General features: G+C 37.1%; 1 protein-coding gene across 1 annotated transcript; it reads right to left on the bottom strand.

Annotated features, from left to right (window-relative positions):
- Positions 1-5,366: 5,366 nt before the first annotated feature.
- On the bottom strand, positions 5,367-10,846 carry SCG2 (secretogranin II). The gene is made up of 2 exons (XM_060242193.1): positions 10,706-10,846; positions 5,367-7,305 (listed from the first exon to the last, which is right to left on the bottom strand). Exon 2 carries the CDS (start codon positions 7,290-7,292, stop codon positions 5,448-5,450), a length of 1,845 nt encoding a protein of 614 aa, XP_060098176.1. The 5' UTR covers positions 7,293-7,305; positions 10,706-10,846; the 3' UTR covers positions 5,367-5,447.
- Positions 10,847-15,515: the final 4,669 nt, after the last annotated feature.

Below are 15,515 nucleotides of genomic sequence, written 5' to 3' on the forward strand. Positions count from 1 at the left end.
GTCAAGACCACATATTGTGTCAAACTATAATAAAAATGATAATAGTTTTCAATCATATCCTCATAATCTTTGTTAAACTGATCCTATCTTAAGTATGCATGTCCACATGACCACCAGAGATATGTTTTAATAACTAATTCGATTCACTGCTGATTTTTTATGGTTTTGTACACCTTTAATTTGGTAGGTCTATAATGAAAGAAAGAACAGTAGCAGCCAAACTGTTAGGTTCAATGATCTGCTGTTTGTTCCTAGGGCATCATAAATAGGGTTGGGTGTGGACTGGTCTATGGACCTAATTTTGTCATGAATTGAGAGCTGGATCAGAGTCTACCTAGTCCTTGCATTTGTTGCAATTTCTTTTAGGCAGTCCATTTGGTCTGTGGTAGCGGTCCATGGGCCAGATATGTTGGTACCCAGGGAACCCTTTAAAGCTGTACCACCACTGTGGTGCACTTGTGACACACTGCAATGTCAGCATGACCTGGAAGTGGGCTCAGAAGGCATTTAAATACCTCCTAAGTAAATACAGGAAAGTGTTAACCCTCTGACTTCACCAGTGATGGAATTCTCATGACAAAATTGATTTATCCCTGGTAAAAAAATGACTGGATTTAAAATCTGGCAGGATTTTTAAAAAATAGATTAATTGATATAAGCACCAATGGCCATTTAAGTACTAAACTTTAACTGGAAAACGAATGCCATATTCAGATTTCATGGATTCAATATCACCAACTTCATCATACTCTAAGTAATATAATCCCTGCAATACTACCAAATAGGGTTCTAAATCCATTTGAAAATTTAATCAAACAGGGCACTACAAATACTAGAGGAGTTATTTCGATAATATACAGGATTTTAAATCAGAAACCATGGTCTCAAATGTCCTCACAGCAGAATAAATGGCAAAATGATTGTAAAAAACAAATTACAGAGGAACAGTAGGAGCATCTATGGAGGACACCTTTATTTAGATCCAGATGTTTTCTCTTAAGAATGCAGAACTGCAAAAACTTTGCATGGTGGTACTTTACATCCTATAATTTATTTTGTAGCATATTACTGCCTAATGCTAATTGTTGAAAAGGATGAGGCAAGAAGGTTATTTTCTTACTGTTGGTAGGCTTGCCCAAAAATTCAGAAATATTGGAATTGAATACTTTCCAAAATCAAAGACATCATGGGATGTTTATTACCTAACATACCTGAGACAATCTTGTTGAATTTTTGGCCAGACCAGCCTTTCTCACCATTGACAAAAGAATTAATCTGTCTGCTACTAATGGCTGGGAAAATAACCCTGACACAGCTGGAAAACAGAATACCGCACCAAAAAAGTGGTTTATGAAAGTCTGGGATATTCTGATCATTGACAAAATAGCTGTATATAGATTGCAAACAGAAAATTCTAAATTAGTGAACACTTTCATAGAGAAGTGGTTTGTTTTTAATTATATAAATTAAAAAGGTTCTTCTACAAATGTAATGCCAACTAAATGTTTAGATGTTGCACTTTATTGACACTCATGAAGAATAATGGAGTGAAACTGTGTTATTGTTTGTATATTTTATTTACTGATATCCAAGATTCCAAATACCTTTATTGGCATAGAAACTTATTGATATGATATAGTTGTATTATAGTGCAAAATGTTATTCAGTAAAAATAATAATAATAAATTTTAAATGCTCCCTGAGCTCACTCATATCATGCCACAACAGCAGCACAATCTGGAAGTGGTCTCAGAAGGCATTTAAACCACTCATGTCTCCCCGTCCCAATGGCATGACTCAGGAGACTCAGGGCGTTTTCGCACAGGGCTTTCCCCGGAGTGACGTCCCTCTTCACCGCGCAGCGTCTGCGCGGATTTCGCACCAACTGCTCCGCAGAGCCGCGAAGAGCCGCGGCTTTTGCGTCGCAAATGTAAACTGGTTTTTGGCGGTTTACATTTGCGATGCAAAAGCTGTGGCACTTTGCGGCTCTTCTGGGTTCTGCGGAGCAGTTGGTGCGAAATCCGCGCACACGCTGTGCGGTGAATAGGGATGTCGCTCCGGGGTAAGCACTGTGCGAAAATGCCATCACTTCCAGGTCACACTGCATCATAAACCTCATGAACTACAAACTGATTCTTAAACCAGGGAAGTTCGTGGTTCATGAAAGTCACAGACCATGAACCTCCATGAACCACCATTTTCCCCCCATCCATGCCTATCCCTAATTATAATCATGAGGGGGGAAATCAGGGATCCTAAGTAAGGTTTATCAACCTCTGGGGGCTGGAGTTCTTACAGAATTAACAACTAACCTCCAGACCACAGAGATGAGTATCCCAGAAGGAAAGAGCAGTTCCAAAGAAAGAATTGTATATCATTATAGCCTGACTGAGCTCCTTCCTCTCTTCAGCCTTTGCCAGCCCCAGGGACTGCCTTTAGGAAATTCCCAAGGCAGTGTTGGCAAATCTAATCCTGTTGCCGAAAAAATCATACCTGGTGTTTTACAAAAGCTGATACTCTGCCACAAATATCCTTTAAGACACTACTGGACTCTTGGTTGTTTCTACTGGTTCTGCTGCTACAGGCAGACTAACATGCCTACCTATCTTGATCTATTTCAGTGGAAGAGAGAGTAAAGCACATATTTAATTCTCACACTGAAATCAATGGGATAGGAAGGATATTTGATTTTTGGTTGGAGCATATCCTATACATACTAGTTGTCAATCAGGATAAATTGGTCCTTTATATGGAGGCAATCAGTGAGTGTAGAAGGAGCTGAGCAAGAAAATTAATTCATCTCAGGCTGAAATTTGCTTCCCCCCCCCCCACCCGCCCCTTTGACTGATCAGTGCTATCATCCAAGTAAGCATTTCCCACATAAACCAGAGGCCAGTCACCTATAGTATGTTGGTCTATGTCAAAGAATACCCTGATCTTCATGAAATTGGGTTGGATCCTACGACTGTTTTCTTCTGTAAGTTTCTTCTTTCTCAAGCATAAGAAGACTTTCTCCTTGAAGGAAGGTTTCTTTCCTTGGACTAGAGCTCTTAACAAAAAAAAGAGAGTAATTGTATCCAAACCATTACTCAGAAGTGGTTCACTAATTTCTTTAAGTGCCCTACATAATCTTGATACAGTGATACACGTGCACTCATGTAGATGTTGGATGCCTCATTTGCTTTGTGCATCCGTTTAAACAAAGCAACCAGATACAAATCTGCTTTGTACATTAAAATGGATAGAAAAGCCATTGCAGGCATGGAAACAACCAGGATCAGGACATATGACTGCAACCCCAAAACTCATTTTGCATGTGAATTTGGGGGTTTCTCCTCTGGAAAACCAGCAGCTTAAAATAGTGGCCTGAATCCAACCATGCAGTTACAAGGACTTTTTTCTTAAGCAAGACCATCAATTTGCATTGATTACACCTGCCTGTTACATCCCCTGAAATTTTGTTCCCAGTGGAACACAATAATTAGAATATGCTGTGGGAGGGAAATTATCACCCCCTCTTAAGAAAAATTAAGCAGCCAAAGATCTTCAAAATGTGATTGGATTTCTTTTCCATGCTTATATGTGAACAAGACAGCAAAAGAAAATTATGTAGACTGTACAATGTGTGCTCATAGATCTGTTATACTATCTTGGTTAAAACAATTTTATTTGGTAACATGTGGTAACAAATTATATTTCTTGCATCATTAATAACTTCTTTTATCTATCCCATATATTACTTTCTACCCACCCCTCCCCCTGTTACTTGACCCCCGCCAGTGTTATTTACTTAAAGTACTAATGTTTAAAGGTACCCTTAACTAATAAAAACAAAAATTAATATTCTTCTTTTTTCTAAGACTTAATCATTATCAAAAATTGTCCAATGTCCTTTTATTTTCCACTCTTTTTCTACATATCTTCTGAACTTTTTCCACTCCATCTTAAAAACTTCTAAATCATAGTCTCTTAAAATTCTTGTTAATTTGTCCATTTCACTCCATGTCATAACTTTTACAATCCAATCCCATTTCTCTGGTATTTTTTCTTGCTTCCACAACTGTGCATATAATGTCCTAGCAGCTGAAAGCAAGTACCAAATTATAGTTCTATCGATCTGTTATACTATCTTGACACTGTGGTAAATGTATTTAGAATTTAGGTGTTACTTCCACTGAGGCTAATGAGAAAGCTGGCCTCAAGTCCACTGTCTGAAACAAGACAGCAAAGTAGGTTTAAATAAACTCGGTGGACACATTATATTGGACCATCTTCTACTGGAAAAGAATTCAAGAAGACTACAGAAGAAACTATAGAAGAAGAATCCAATGAAGAATCTAATGAAGCCTGCAATTAGTAAAAAAAAATGGAAGTTACTTCTGGGTAGGATTTTCCCCATAGATCTGAACCTATCTGCTTGGTTTCAACTTGATGCACAGTTATTTGACAGTAAACTCTATTGAACTCAATAAAGCTTAATCCCAAATAAAGATGCACAAATAATTCCAAATAAAGATCCTCTTATTATTTGAGACTAACAAGGTACTCTACAAGAAATTCAAGGCAAAACATTTTATTGTCCAGAAATAATATTTATTCATCAACAGTAAAACACGGGATAGAAAAAGCTTTATAAATAAAACTATATTTATATATATATATAATGCTTTATTTTTATTCAGTACTTCACAAAAACACTACAGACAATAACAAAATATTTCAATTAATTTAAAAAACTGCATCAATTAGAGTTGTTGCTTTGCTTTGATCAAAATTTATCCTCTTTTACAGGTTCACTTTATTTTGTAAATCTGTTTCTTAAAATAATTGAAGCAATTTGTTATTTGACCCAAGATTTAGAACATTTAAAGATACTCATAAACAAAACAGCTCAGAGTAATTTACACAGACTGTTGAATGTCAAATCATCTACCATTAGGACCAGTCCAGACACTGAATTGGGCCACATTTTTCTTTTCTAGGAAATTTTTTGGCATGTCCATTTGCAAGAGCAATCCAATGAATCTACTAGGAGCTTATGTTCTCTGCTGTGGGAGTCTCTGTGACCTTTGATATCCTAAAATGTATATTAGAGGTCACAGTAGGCTGAGGTCTACAAGGACCTGTTTCACCTTTTGTATTGCTCATGAAAATGCATGTGCCAGAAATCCCACAAATCCATGAAGCTTCTGACCGATTCCACATTAGCCTTTGTCCCAGTCTTGTTCTCAGCTCTTGAGTTTATGTGGGGCCGGGAGCAAGCAGGGAACACATAGCCCTGCTCCAGAGATGCCAATGCAGAATTCAGGGGGAAAAGCCACCATGAGAAGGGAGGCAAGTGCTAAGTGTGGAATCGGCCTCTAATGTCTGAACATGCCCCAGATTGGTTTAAGAAAATTAAATCACAACTGAAGTAAACACAATGAAGATAAATAATATTTGGACAACTACATATTTTCCATTGCCCTTTTAGTAACGTGGTCTCTTCCCTTTTCATACTTATCCTGGTTTAGATATTCCAGAACTTTTGCTAACACATCCTCATCCATATATGGTCTGTTTTGTGTATCATCATTCTCTTGGGCCATAGAGAACCTTTTGTTGAATGAGCTGAGTTTGTCAGATTCATGAGATCCTAGTTGGCTTAGGTGTTCTTTGATGGCCTGCTCAAACTGGTCATCCTCTTGCAGGTCATCCTCAGAGGAGATTGCAAGTGGAATTTGTTTCACCTGACCTGTATTGATAACTTCAGGGTATTTTGCCAGCATCTTCGCTAAGTAGGCTGCTAAGTCTTCTTCCTTCTCATTTAGAGTTTCCTGTTCCATTTGCTGTCTTTCCAAACGGCTAAGCCAAGACATTTTCGGAAGCTGATGTCCTTTAGATCTTTCAGGGATGTAGGACACTCTTGGCAAACCATTTTCTTGGTTGAATGGATTTACAAGATAAGAGGGCTTCTGATTATTTTCAGATCCTAGAAGACTTATGATATCTTCAACATTGAGGTCATCTGGCAGGTTATCTGGCATAAAATTATGCTGCTGTTTTCTGTAACCAGTTAAAGAGTTCATCTTATTTTTGAATATATCTGAATTGTCTAAATTTGTTTCAGGGATCTCATCTATGTCTTCTGGGAGTTCAGGTTCTTGTTCACTTGGATGTTTCTCTCCAGCTCTTAACATCTCTATTAAATCTTCAGGTGGAATTTGTAAATTCCTTGATATTTCTATTAACTGATAAATAGTCTGAGGATCAAGTTGCTTCCTCAAAAGTCTTGCTGCCCTCTTGTCTTCATTTTGCTTGACTCTTAAGATGTCACTTCCAGCACTGTTTATCTTTTTCAAATAATAGTCCATCACCTTTGAAACATCATCTGATGTTTGATCTTTGTCCTTGCTTTTCACAGCTTCATCCAGAATGTCTGATCTCTTCATTTCATCATCAATTTCCTCTTCACTTTTCTCAATTTCTTCTTTACTGTTTCTTATCTCTTCTTGCGTTTGACTTTCCACTTTTTCCTCTATTGGGTTCCAGTCCTCTCCTCCAACCACATCCTCATAAGCAATGTTGTTTCCTTTATAGGCATCTTCTTCATCATCAGCATACAATTTCTGTTCTTCTTCAAACCGTTCTTTTTTGGGGTTACTTGGTCCCATCATCTTCCCCAGCTCTTGAAATACTGATTCTAAAGTAGCAAGACTTTGAGGTGTGTACTGTTCTTCCACTATCTCATTCGTCCGTTTATAAGGACTGTCCCTTGAATTTTCTTCAAAATATGAATGTGGCTTCCTAGAATGCTTGTGCCGTGTATCAGCCCAAGAACGATCATCATAATCATCAGTCATTCCATCTAAAAAGACACTGTCTGAATTCATGCCATATGGTTTATTTTCTTTTGGTGTCCCCTTTGATTCTTTTTCTCTTTGCCTTAGAGCTTCCAACATACCCTTAATCCACTGTGATTCCTCATCTGACAAAGATTCCTTTGCATTATCTGGTAAATAGTTCTGGTCTCTACTTTCTTTTGACTGCAGAATGTATTGAGCACCTTGATATGAGTTATAATCTGGGCTTGTTTCTCCATTGCTGGTTTGTTTTCTAAGGTTTTCAATATATTCCAGAGCTTTGATCATATCTGGGCTTGGGACCCTTTGCAAGTTTTTTGTTAGGTAATCTGGATCTTTCTGGATGTTTTGGTAATGTTGAAAAGAAGCAGCATTGGCAAAACAGATTAGGGCAAAAAGAAGGGCAAGAAGCAAGGCTGTTCCATGCAAGGAGACGTTAGCATTGGCCATGTCTGAAATGTTCCTTAAAATAAAGAAAATGAGAATTAGCACATAAAGTCAGGGTAACATTTAAATCAAGTGTATATAGCAAATGATAGTTTATAACATTGAAAAGGAAGAATGGCTCAGTGTGGCATACTTTTTACATAAAGAAGATCCCAGTTCACCCCCTGGCATCTTCAGTTAAAGTATCTTGGATTGGGAAAGGTTTGGGAAAGACCTTTATTTTCCATAAACTATTAATCATGGCAGCCAGTCAGAGTAGACAGTACTGACCTAAATGGACCAATTCCCTGACTTAGCAAAGCACAATTTCATACTCATTTGCCAAAAACAATTACAAATTCTGAACCAATAACTACTGAGACTCCATGCAAAGTATTTTAAGGGAAAATAAATGTGCATACCTTAATTGATTTGCATATTTATTTTTCAGCAAAAAATTGGCATCTTCTTGGTACAGAATTTGTCTTTTCCTTGGCACATAATTTGGCTATGCCTATATAATTTGACAAATACCTGGTGATCTGGGAGAAAATAGTTACCAAATCAAGATCTAAATTATTTCATCAATAAAGATATAACTATGTGGGATCTGTTTATTTCTGTTCAACTAAGATCGTATTGACTGTTAGTCTTTGATATCCTCAACAGCTACAAACTGTTATGGTCTGCTGATTCACTCAGATGAATGAGACATAGCTCTGCAAAAAAAAAAATTGAATTGAAACAGATTAGTGAAATGGGAAGAGATGGCTGGGTGATGTTAAGACATAGTTTAAAGTTTATAGTTTCTTTCCATTAGTTATCTTTAGTTAATAGGCACAATGAGCAACATTTTAGAAAGAATGTGAGGTAGATAAGACCATTCTGCAGGAACCTCACAAACTGTTGAGTAGCTAAAGAGGCTTAAATGTGATCTTTTTTGAAATATTCTACCAAATCACATAAGGCTTTTGAAAATGCTGCTCACAATAATATGTAAGCTACAGGCTTTGACTGAATAAATGTGGGGGTTTTATGCCTCTAAGGATCTAAATAAGCATCTGTACAAGGTCTATGACAAAGCATGGGTCAAAACCAAGTTAATAATTCTCAAATCCACTGATTTCCATTATTTAAGTGACCTTTGCAAAATTGTAGCCTTATTATTTAGCTGGTGTCAAAGCTATAAGGTTCATTGACTATGATCAGGAAGGCTGGTGAATTTTTAGAAAAAGATGGTGAGACTCATGTCTGATTGAAAATAATACTCTGAATACAAATTGGTTTCATCTCAATCAATGATATTTCTTAATGAAGGAAAAGCACTGTGCTATTACTCAGAGTTACAGAGCTCTACTCTTACTGTGCTTTTTCATCTCCTCCTGTTTCATACATTCCAGAAGACAGCAAGGATACTGAAAGCAGATAGTGAGGCTGTACAAATTAAAGCTGAGATAAAGGTTTGGTCTATACTGTTTTTCAGTCAAAATATATTCTTTCTGCTCTTTTTATCATTCTCTGTACCTCTTTTTCTGCCTGTCTGCCTGTCTCTCTTTCTCTCTCACACACAAGCATACACATAATGTTTAGTGTTCAGAAAGCTATTTATCAAGATTACTGCAATCTGAGGGAAACTAAAGTCCCCTTCCAAACTGAAATCTGGCTCCAAGGAAATCTAGTATTCTTTCAATCAACAAACCAACCCACGACACATGAAAACTATGCCCAAGAGAAAACAATCCTTGCTTAATTCACCTTTTTCAGTCCATTGATTGCCCCCCTCTCCTTTGCACTTGTGAAACATTCTGTTGTGGTGGCAGTGATTCATGTAGTAGAAAAATCCCCAATCCTAGCACACGCCCACTGCTTGGAGTAGAAAATTACAGTGGATTTGTCATGCCATTCAAGCAAGTAGGGGCTGTCTTGCAAAACAGTATGAAATAATTTCACATACTGAGGTAATTAAAGTAGCATCCAGTGCTACTGAATTGCCTCATTCCTATCCAACTATGCCACAAATGAGCCCTTTGACTATCCCCACACTCTACCTAATAATTTGTTAATTCTCTATGCTGGATGCAGAAGAAAACATTGATTCCAAAGCCCTTCAAAGCATTGAGTCTCTTTTATGAATGCCCTTAAAATAATTTCATAAGTTACAGAAAATATTCCAGGCCTGTCTGCCTCCAAAGCCAAAATGAATTTCAGAAAAGCAGATTTCTTGTACTTATGAACTGCACAAAAGAAAACTTTGCATACCAAATTAAAATTGCACAATGTATATACAGAAAACATTTTGAATTAGAAGGTCTGACCAGGATTTTAGATGGATAAGAGCAGCTTCTTAGAATTGTTTCTTTTCTTCATTTGTTTCAAACCATGTTATGGATCTTTTTTTGTGCAGTGATACTGGATTACAGAACTTTGTACCTTTAAAAACAAATCACTTTTTTCTAGTTTTCAGGCCAAATGAAGCCCAAACTTCCAAATATGAAAATAACAAAATTCACTAAATATTAATATTTTTTTAAAAAAAATGTAATTTGCTTCTGTGCTGCATTGTATGATTCATTTCTAGCTGTACTTTTTAAATTTAAACAAGTGAGGATAAAAAAGACTTTGTTTCCATGGTAGCTGCATTATTTCCCACTTCACTACTTCCCGTGGATTCACACTGTGCTCAAATTCAATCACTCAATTTACAAATAACTACTTACTAAAGCACCTTTATCTTTAGTGAATAACTGACAGAAATCATGGGATAGAAATTTATTGCCACTGGACCAAATAGCAAATCTCTCACAATCTCTAGTGGACAGGGTTTTCAGTTGCGCAACAGTTCAACAACAGTTTTCCCTAAGTAATATGCATTCATCCAAATCATCTGTCTTGGACACTTACAATTTTGATTTGATTAGAATGGGAACATTTGCTTCTTTAAAATTAACATCTTCCCACCTCCTTCCCTCCAAAAAACCCAGAATTCTACCAAGATTAAATCTAGGTGTGTATAGTTTTTATTTTTAAAAAAAGATTTTAAAATGAACTCCATTGATGTTGGTTGGAAAGACTAATGTTTCATATACACATTCTGCTGATGAACTAAGACCTTTCATTATGTAGTCACTGTTTAATTTGTTCACATTGGCATTGTGTAGAAGCAGCATTTTCCTCTCTCTCTCTCTCTCTCTCTCTCTCTCTCTCTCTCTCTCTCTCTCAATATCTATAATCAGGACATAAGCAGAGGTGGAAAAAAATCTCTAACCAGCAAAACACTGTTACTGCACTAACTGAAGTGCATCAGGTTGCAATTTCAGACATTCCCTAATGATCTAGTTTTGTTGCTTTAGGCTAGGCTTTGTACAATAAGCTGACAACAGGGCAAACACGCAATTGCTCTTCCTTTAGGCAGTTCGAGAGAAAATAAATCTGCTTACCTGTGTTCAGAAGTCACCTAAAGCATGGTCTTGGTTATCTGTCAGCTGCAAGTTTGAGGACTGTTTTCAGCACCAGGACAGCTCCCTCTGCTTATAGTGCACGTCACCTGACTTTCCACTGCCATACTGACGTCACCTCAGTCCAATGCAAAAAAAAAAAAAAAGCACCACCCAACAAAGCACAACGGAACTGCTAAGAGAAAAGCATAGTTTGAGGTGGTTTTGAGAGGTTTCCTTTGTGCATTTACGCCACCTGCTTTCCACGAAGGAGAACTGCATTTGTTGCAATTACATGACCCATGAAATCCTCCCTAGAAAAATGAATGATTACACCTTTCAGATTCACGCCAGTTTATAGACTCCCTGGTTGACTCCTCCCGCATATTAAGGTTATTTTTTAAAAAAAACAAAAAACCTGTTATTTTCAATTTCTCATATAAGGGGAGTTTTAAAAGTTATTTTGATGAGAAGTCATAATGGAATTATTGTGAAATATATACAAACCAACTTCAGAATTTATAAACCCTGGTAAACATTGTATCTTTTTTCTCTTCTCAGTTTCATGAACTTGCATAGGTAAACATAATTATAAATGCTGGCTTTTTAAACTTAGATACCTGAAATAATGGTCACCACAATCTATAAAATTAAACAAAGCACACCTACTTCCTCCTACAATACCCCCCATCTTTCCCTGTCCAAATACATGCTAATACCCCATGTTAGAGAATCTCTCCAGCTACAAACAGACCAGTTTTATTTGGTTATCCTGGCATAATCCTGCACAGTAGCCTGATGGCTGATGCAGGACTCTTGTTTGTTTTACATGTCTAAAAGCTCTAGATATTCAGTATAATTAAGGTATTTATATGCAGCTGAACCAGTGTTCCCTCTAAACTGAGTTAGAATGAGCTAGCTCACAGATTTTTAGCTTCCAGCTCACACATTTTTGTCTGAGCTGAGGAAGAATAACACCAGAACACACTAATTTATGCAGCAGCTGACAACTTTAATGCCAGGAGCTCACAAAGTAGAATTTTTGCTCACAAGACTCTGCAGCTAAGAGGGAACATTAGCTGAGACCTTGTTGTTTTTGGTGGTATATTTCTTTATTTTAGAAAATAAGGTAAAGGTATAAAGGGGATAGAGAAAAGGAAAAGGTATTGTTTATACATTTATGTATATTATACACACACACACACCACAGAAAATATAAAATAGAGAGCATTTCTCCCTAACACCCCCTTCATTATTGTTTTTAAAATGCTGTCTATAAAATATAGTGGCACTTCCTTCTGTTGGGGTATATTTATAATAATAATAATAATAATAATAATAATAATAATAATACATTTTTATTTATACCCAGCCCTCCCCACCGAAGCAGGCTCAGGGCGGCTTACAGGACATGGTGAGTCACACCATGATGTAACAATAAATACAATATAACCATTAAAATACATTTCTTAAACCAGCGATTAGATTAAAGTTTAAAATTTAAACTACAGTATAAATTAATGGTGCTACATTCTTAATATACATGTAAACATAGCTTATTGATGCGATGGTTCCATCTTAATATGCCAGCTGGAAAAAGATGGTTTTGCAAGCCCTACGGAACTGATTAAGGTCCCGCAGGGCCCGCACCTCCTCTGGAAGCTGGTTCCACCACTGGGGTGCTGTTATCGAGAAGGCCCACTCCCTTGTTACTTTCAGTTTGGCCTGGGGATTTTCAGTAGATTTTGTGAACTAGATCTCAGAGCTCTCTGGGGAACATATTGAAAGAGACGGTCCCTAAGGTAGGCAGGTCAATTTATGTTCAATATTTTAAATTTCAACTATTATAACTAATCTGTTTTACATCTACATTATTGCTTTAATCTTTGCTACGTATTCAGTATTGCATGTTTTTGCCACTTCTACCTACTCACTGTAACTTTTAACAAATAGGTAATATATTAGAGTATAGAAAAAAAATCTTATATATCTCATAATGAGAAAGTAGAAGATATTTCTGCCCAAGATCCACTTCCTTATACATTTATATTCAAGATGTTACATTTAAAACTTATTTTCATTCTGCTTCTGCATTGCAATACATTTATGTACACATTTTTAACTGTTTCTTATTCTGAATCTGTTTCCTGCTTGCATAATACATACTTGGGTCAGCCATAGCTCTGGCAGAGGTTGTCCTTGAAAGGGCAGCTGCTGTGAGAGTCCTCTCAGCCCCACCCACCTCACAGGGTGTCTGTTGTGGGGGAGGAAGATAAAGGAGATTGTGAGCCACTCTGAGACTCTAAGTGGAGGGCAGAATATAAATCCAATGCCGTCATCTTCTTCTCTATCTCTCCTTAAATTTCATGATTGATCTATTTCTCAGGTAAGTTGTTAATTTCACCATTACTGCATATTCAGCAAGTTTATTCTTCCATTCTTCTAGGTATGGACAGACATCTAGTTTTCATTTTGCTGTGTAGGTAATTCTGGCCACTGTTCCATATGTATCTTGGCATTTCCAGCATTTTCCTTTGTAGTTTTCATCTGCTTTTTCAAAGTCCTTTGGGTTATAGACCTTCTAAAAACCAGGCCTTGTTTTGGGCAGGAGCTCACAGGAGCAGAGATCTGGAACCTCTAGATTTTATTGTGCTCTTTCTTTCTTATCCCCCCCACTCCTTCAAATACTTGCTTCTGGGCTCAATTGTTCAAATCCCCTGTGAGAATTTTGCTGAACTCTTAAGATCTGACAAACTTTCTAGGGAAAATAACCAAAACTTTTACAGCAGACAGATGGAAATCATCATGCCACATAGGAGAAATAATTTTAAAAGTATGATAGGAGTAAGGTTTCATTATGACAATTATAATTCAAGAAGCATCTTAAGGTAGATACTGAGCTGATATAATTTAGTATACCTTCTGATGATGTCAGGGGTGTGTGGTATATGCAAATGAGTTGTGCTAATGAGCTCTGGCACCTCTTTTTCTATTAAATGACACCTGGATAAATGGTTTGTCAAATGATGATATACGCAAATTAATTGCCTCATTTTAGAGCCAGTGTGGAATAGTGGCTGGAGTGTCAGATCAGGATCTGTGAAAACCAAGTCTGAATTCTCACCGTGCCATGAATAATAATAATAATAAATTTATTTTTGTATCCTGCCCTCCCATGCCAAAGGCAGTCTCAGGGCGGCTCACAGGACATGGTATAACCATGATTTCAATAAAATACCTATTGAATGCTCCCTGGGTGACCTAGAGCCTGCCACTCACTCTCAACCTGAGCCTACCTCATAGGATTGTTGTGGTGAAGTCACGGTGAAGGAGGGAAGGGTGATGTAAGCAACTTAAGGTCCCCACTGGGGAAGAAAAAGGGATATACATTTTTAAAATAAAATAATTCTGCTTACCGAATTGGGATGGACTGTACATATCAAATTACAATAGTGTAGCTTGTGATAAGTTGTTTTAGATACTCAGATACAAATACCAACATCCACACCCAGGTATAAAGCAAACATCCATCCTAGAATTATCTGTGGAGGTACAGCTTTGGAATAACATCCCTCAAATAGTATCATCATTTTGGACCAAACTGGTGAGCTCTTGATCAAGAGTAATCCCTGAAGATAGACCAAAAGGCCTTTTTTCTGTGTACTGTGCTTTGATGATCCTCTTTATATTCTAAGAAAGAAGGTGAGACATCCTCACACACATAGGAAGTGGATTTCAGTGAGAATTTCAGGCTGCCACAGGGATGGTGGTGAGAAATATTTTCACAGATGGAAATTCTTCTGCCCATGGAAAAACTCCAGTGGATCCCAGATCTCCACTGTGCTGCTCCCTCAGAATTAAAGAAAGCCCACAGAAGAGGTAAGAAAGCCCTGTGCCACACTAGTCACATTACAGCATTCATCATGCACTTTGTCTTGGAATGGCTGAAGTTAAAGTTATTAAAACCGTTCTGCTCCTGTCTTTTCTGTAATGGTTATTTTACTTTGGTAAAAAGTGCTCAACTTCCCTTGCAAAATACATCTTTCCTGACAATTCTGACCTTTTGCAGAATTCAATGCAAACAATGGGATAAATCTACCTTCCAATCCAATAAATGTTATGACATTAAAAGGCACAAGACACTGTGAATGTCTACTGTGAAGATGACACATCTCTAAACTTGTTTTTTTAAATAACAGTCTCAATATTTATTGCATAGCAAAATCACAGTCGTGAAGCCAAGATCTTTTTTCCATTATTTTTATTAACATTTTTATTAATTTTTAAGGGGGGGGAACCCCATACACCAATACAAAGCCAGACCTTAAAGAGCATAGCATAACAACAATAACAATTGATCTAAACTTGTTTTTAATAGAAGCCTCTCTTTGCATTATATTTGAGGCTGTTTTACATCTCAAGCTGGCCAGAAGAAATATGTATCATTCTTTTGTCTTCCTGCTTAACAGTCTACTGGGGGCAATGGCTCCGCTGTCCTGCCTGGGTCACTGGCTCAGACTACTTCAGGCCTGTGAACAAGCAGTCCACTTACACTTGGCAAGGAATGTGATTTCTCTAATGAAGGATTTTTGTATAAATTGGTAAATACTTCTTGAAAGTAATTGGCTCTATTCATCCATTGTTGAAAGCGTTCATAGATACTAAATATACACTTGGGCTTGGTAACAGAATTGTAAAAGTTGATTGTTTGTGAAGAAATCATTGGTTTTTTATTTATTTATCTGAAGCCCCATCTGTCAGTTATGCTTAGCAAGGAGATCCAGATACAGCGCTGCTGCAACCACATTAAAGG

Source organism: Heteronotia binoei, chromosome 6 (genome assembly GCF_032191835.1).
Source record: "Heteronotia binoei isolate CCM8104 ecotype False Entrance Well chromosome 6, APGP_CSIRO_Hbin_v1, whole genome shotgun sequence".
In the NCBI taxonomy this organism is placed as follows: Eukaryota; Metazoa; Chordata; class Lepidosauria; order Squamata; family Gekkonidae; genus Heteronotia; species Heteronotia binoei.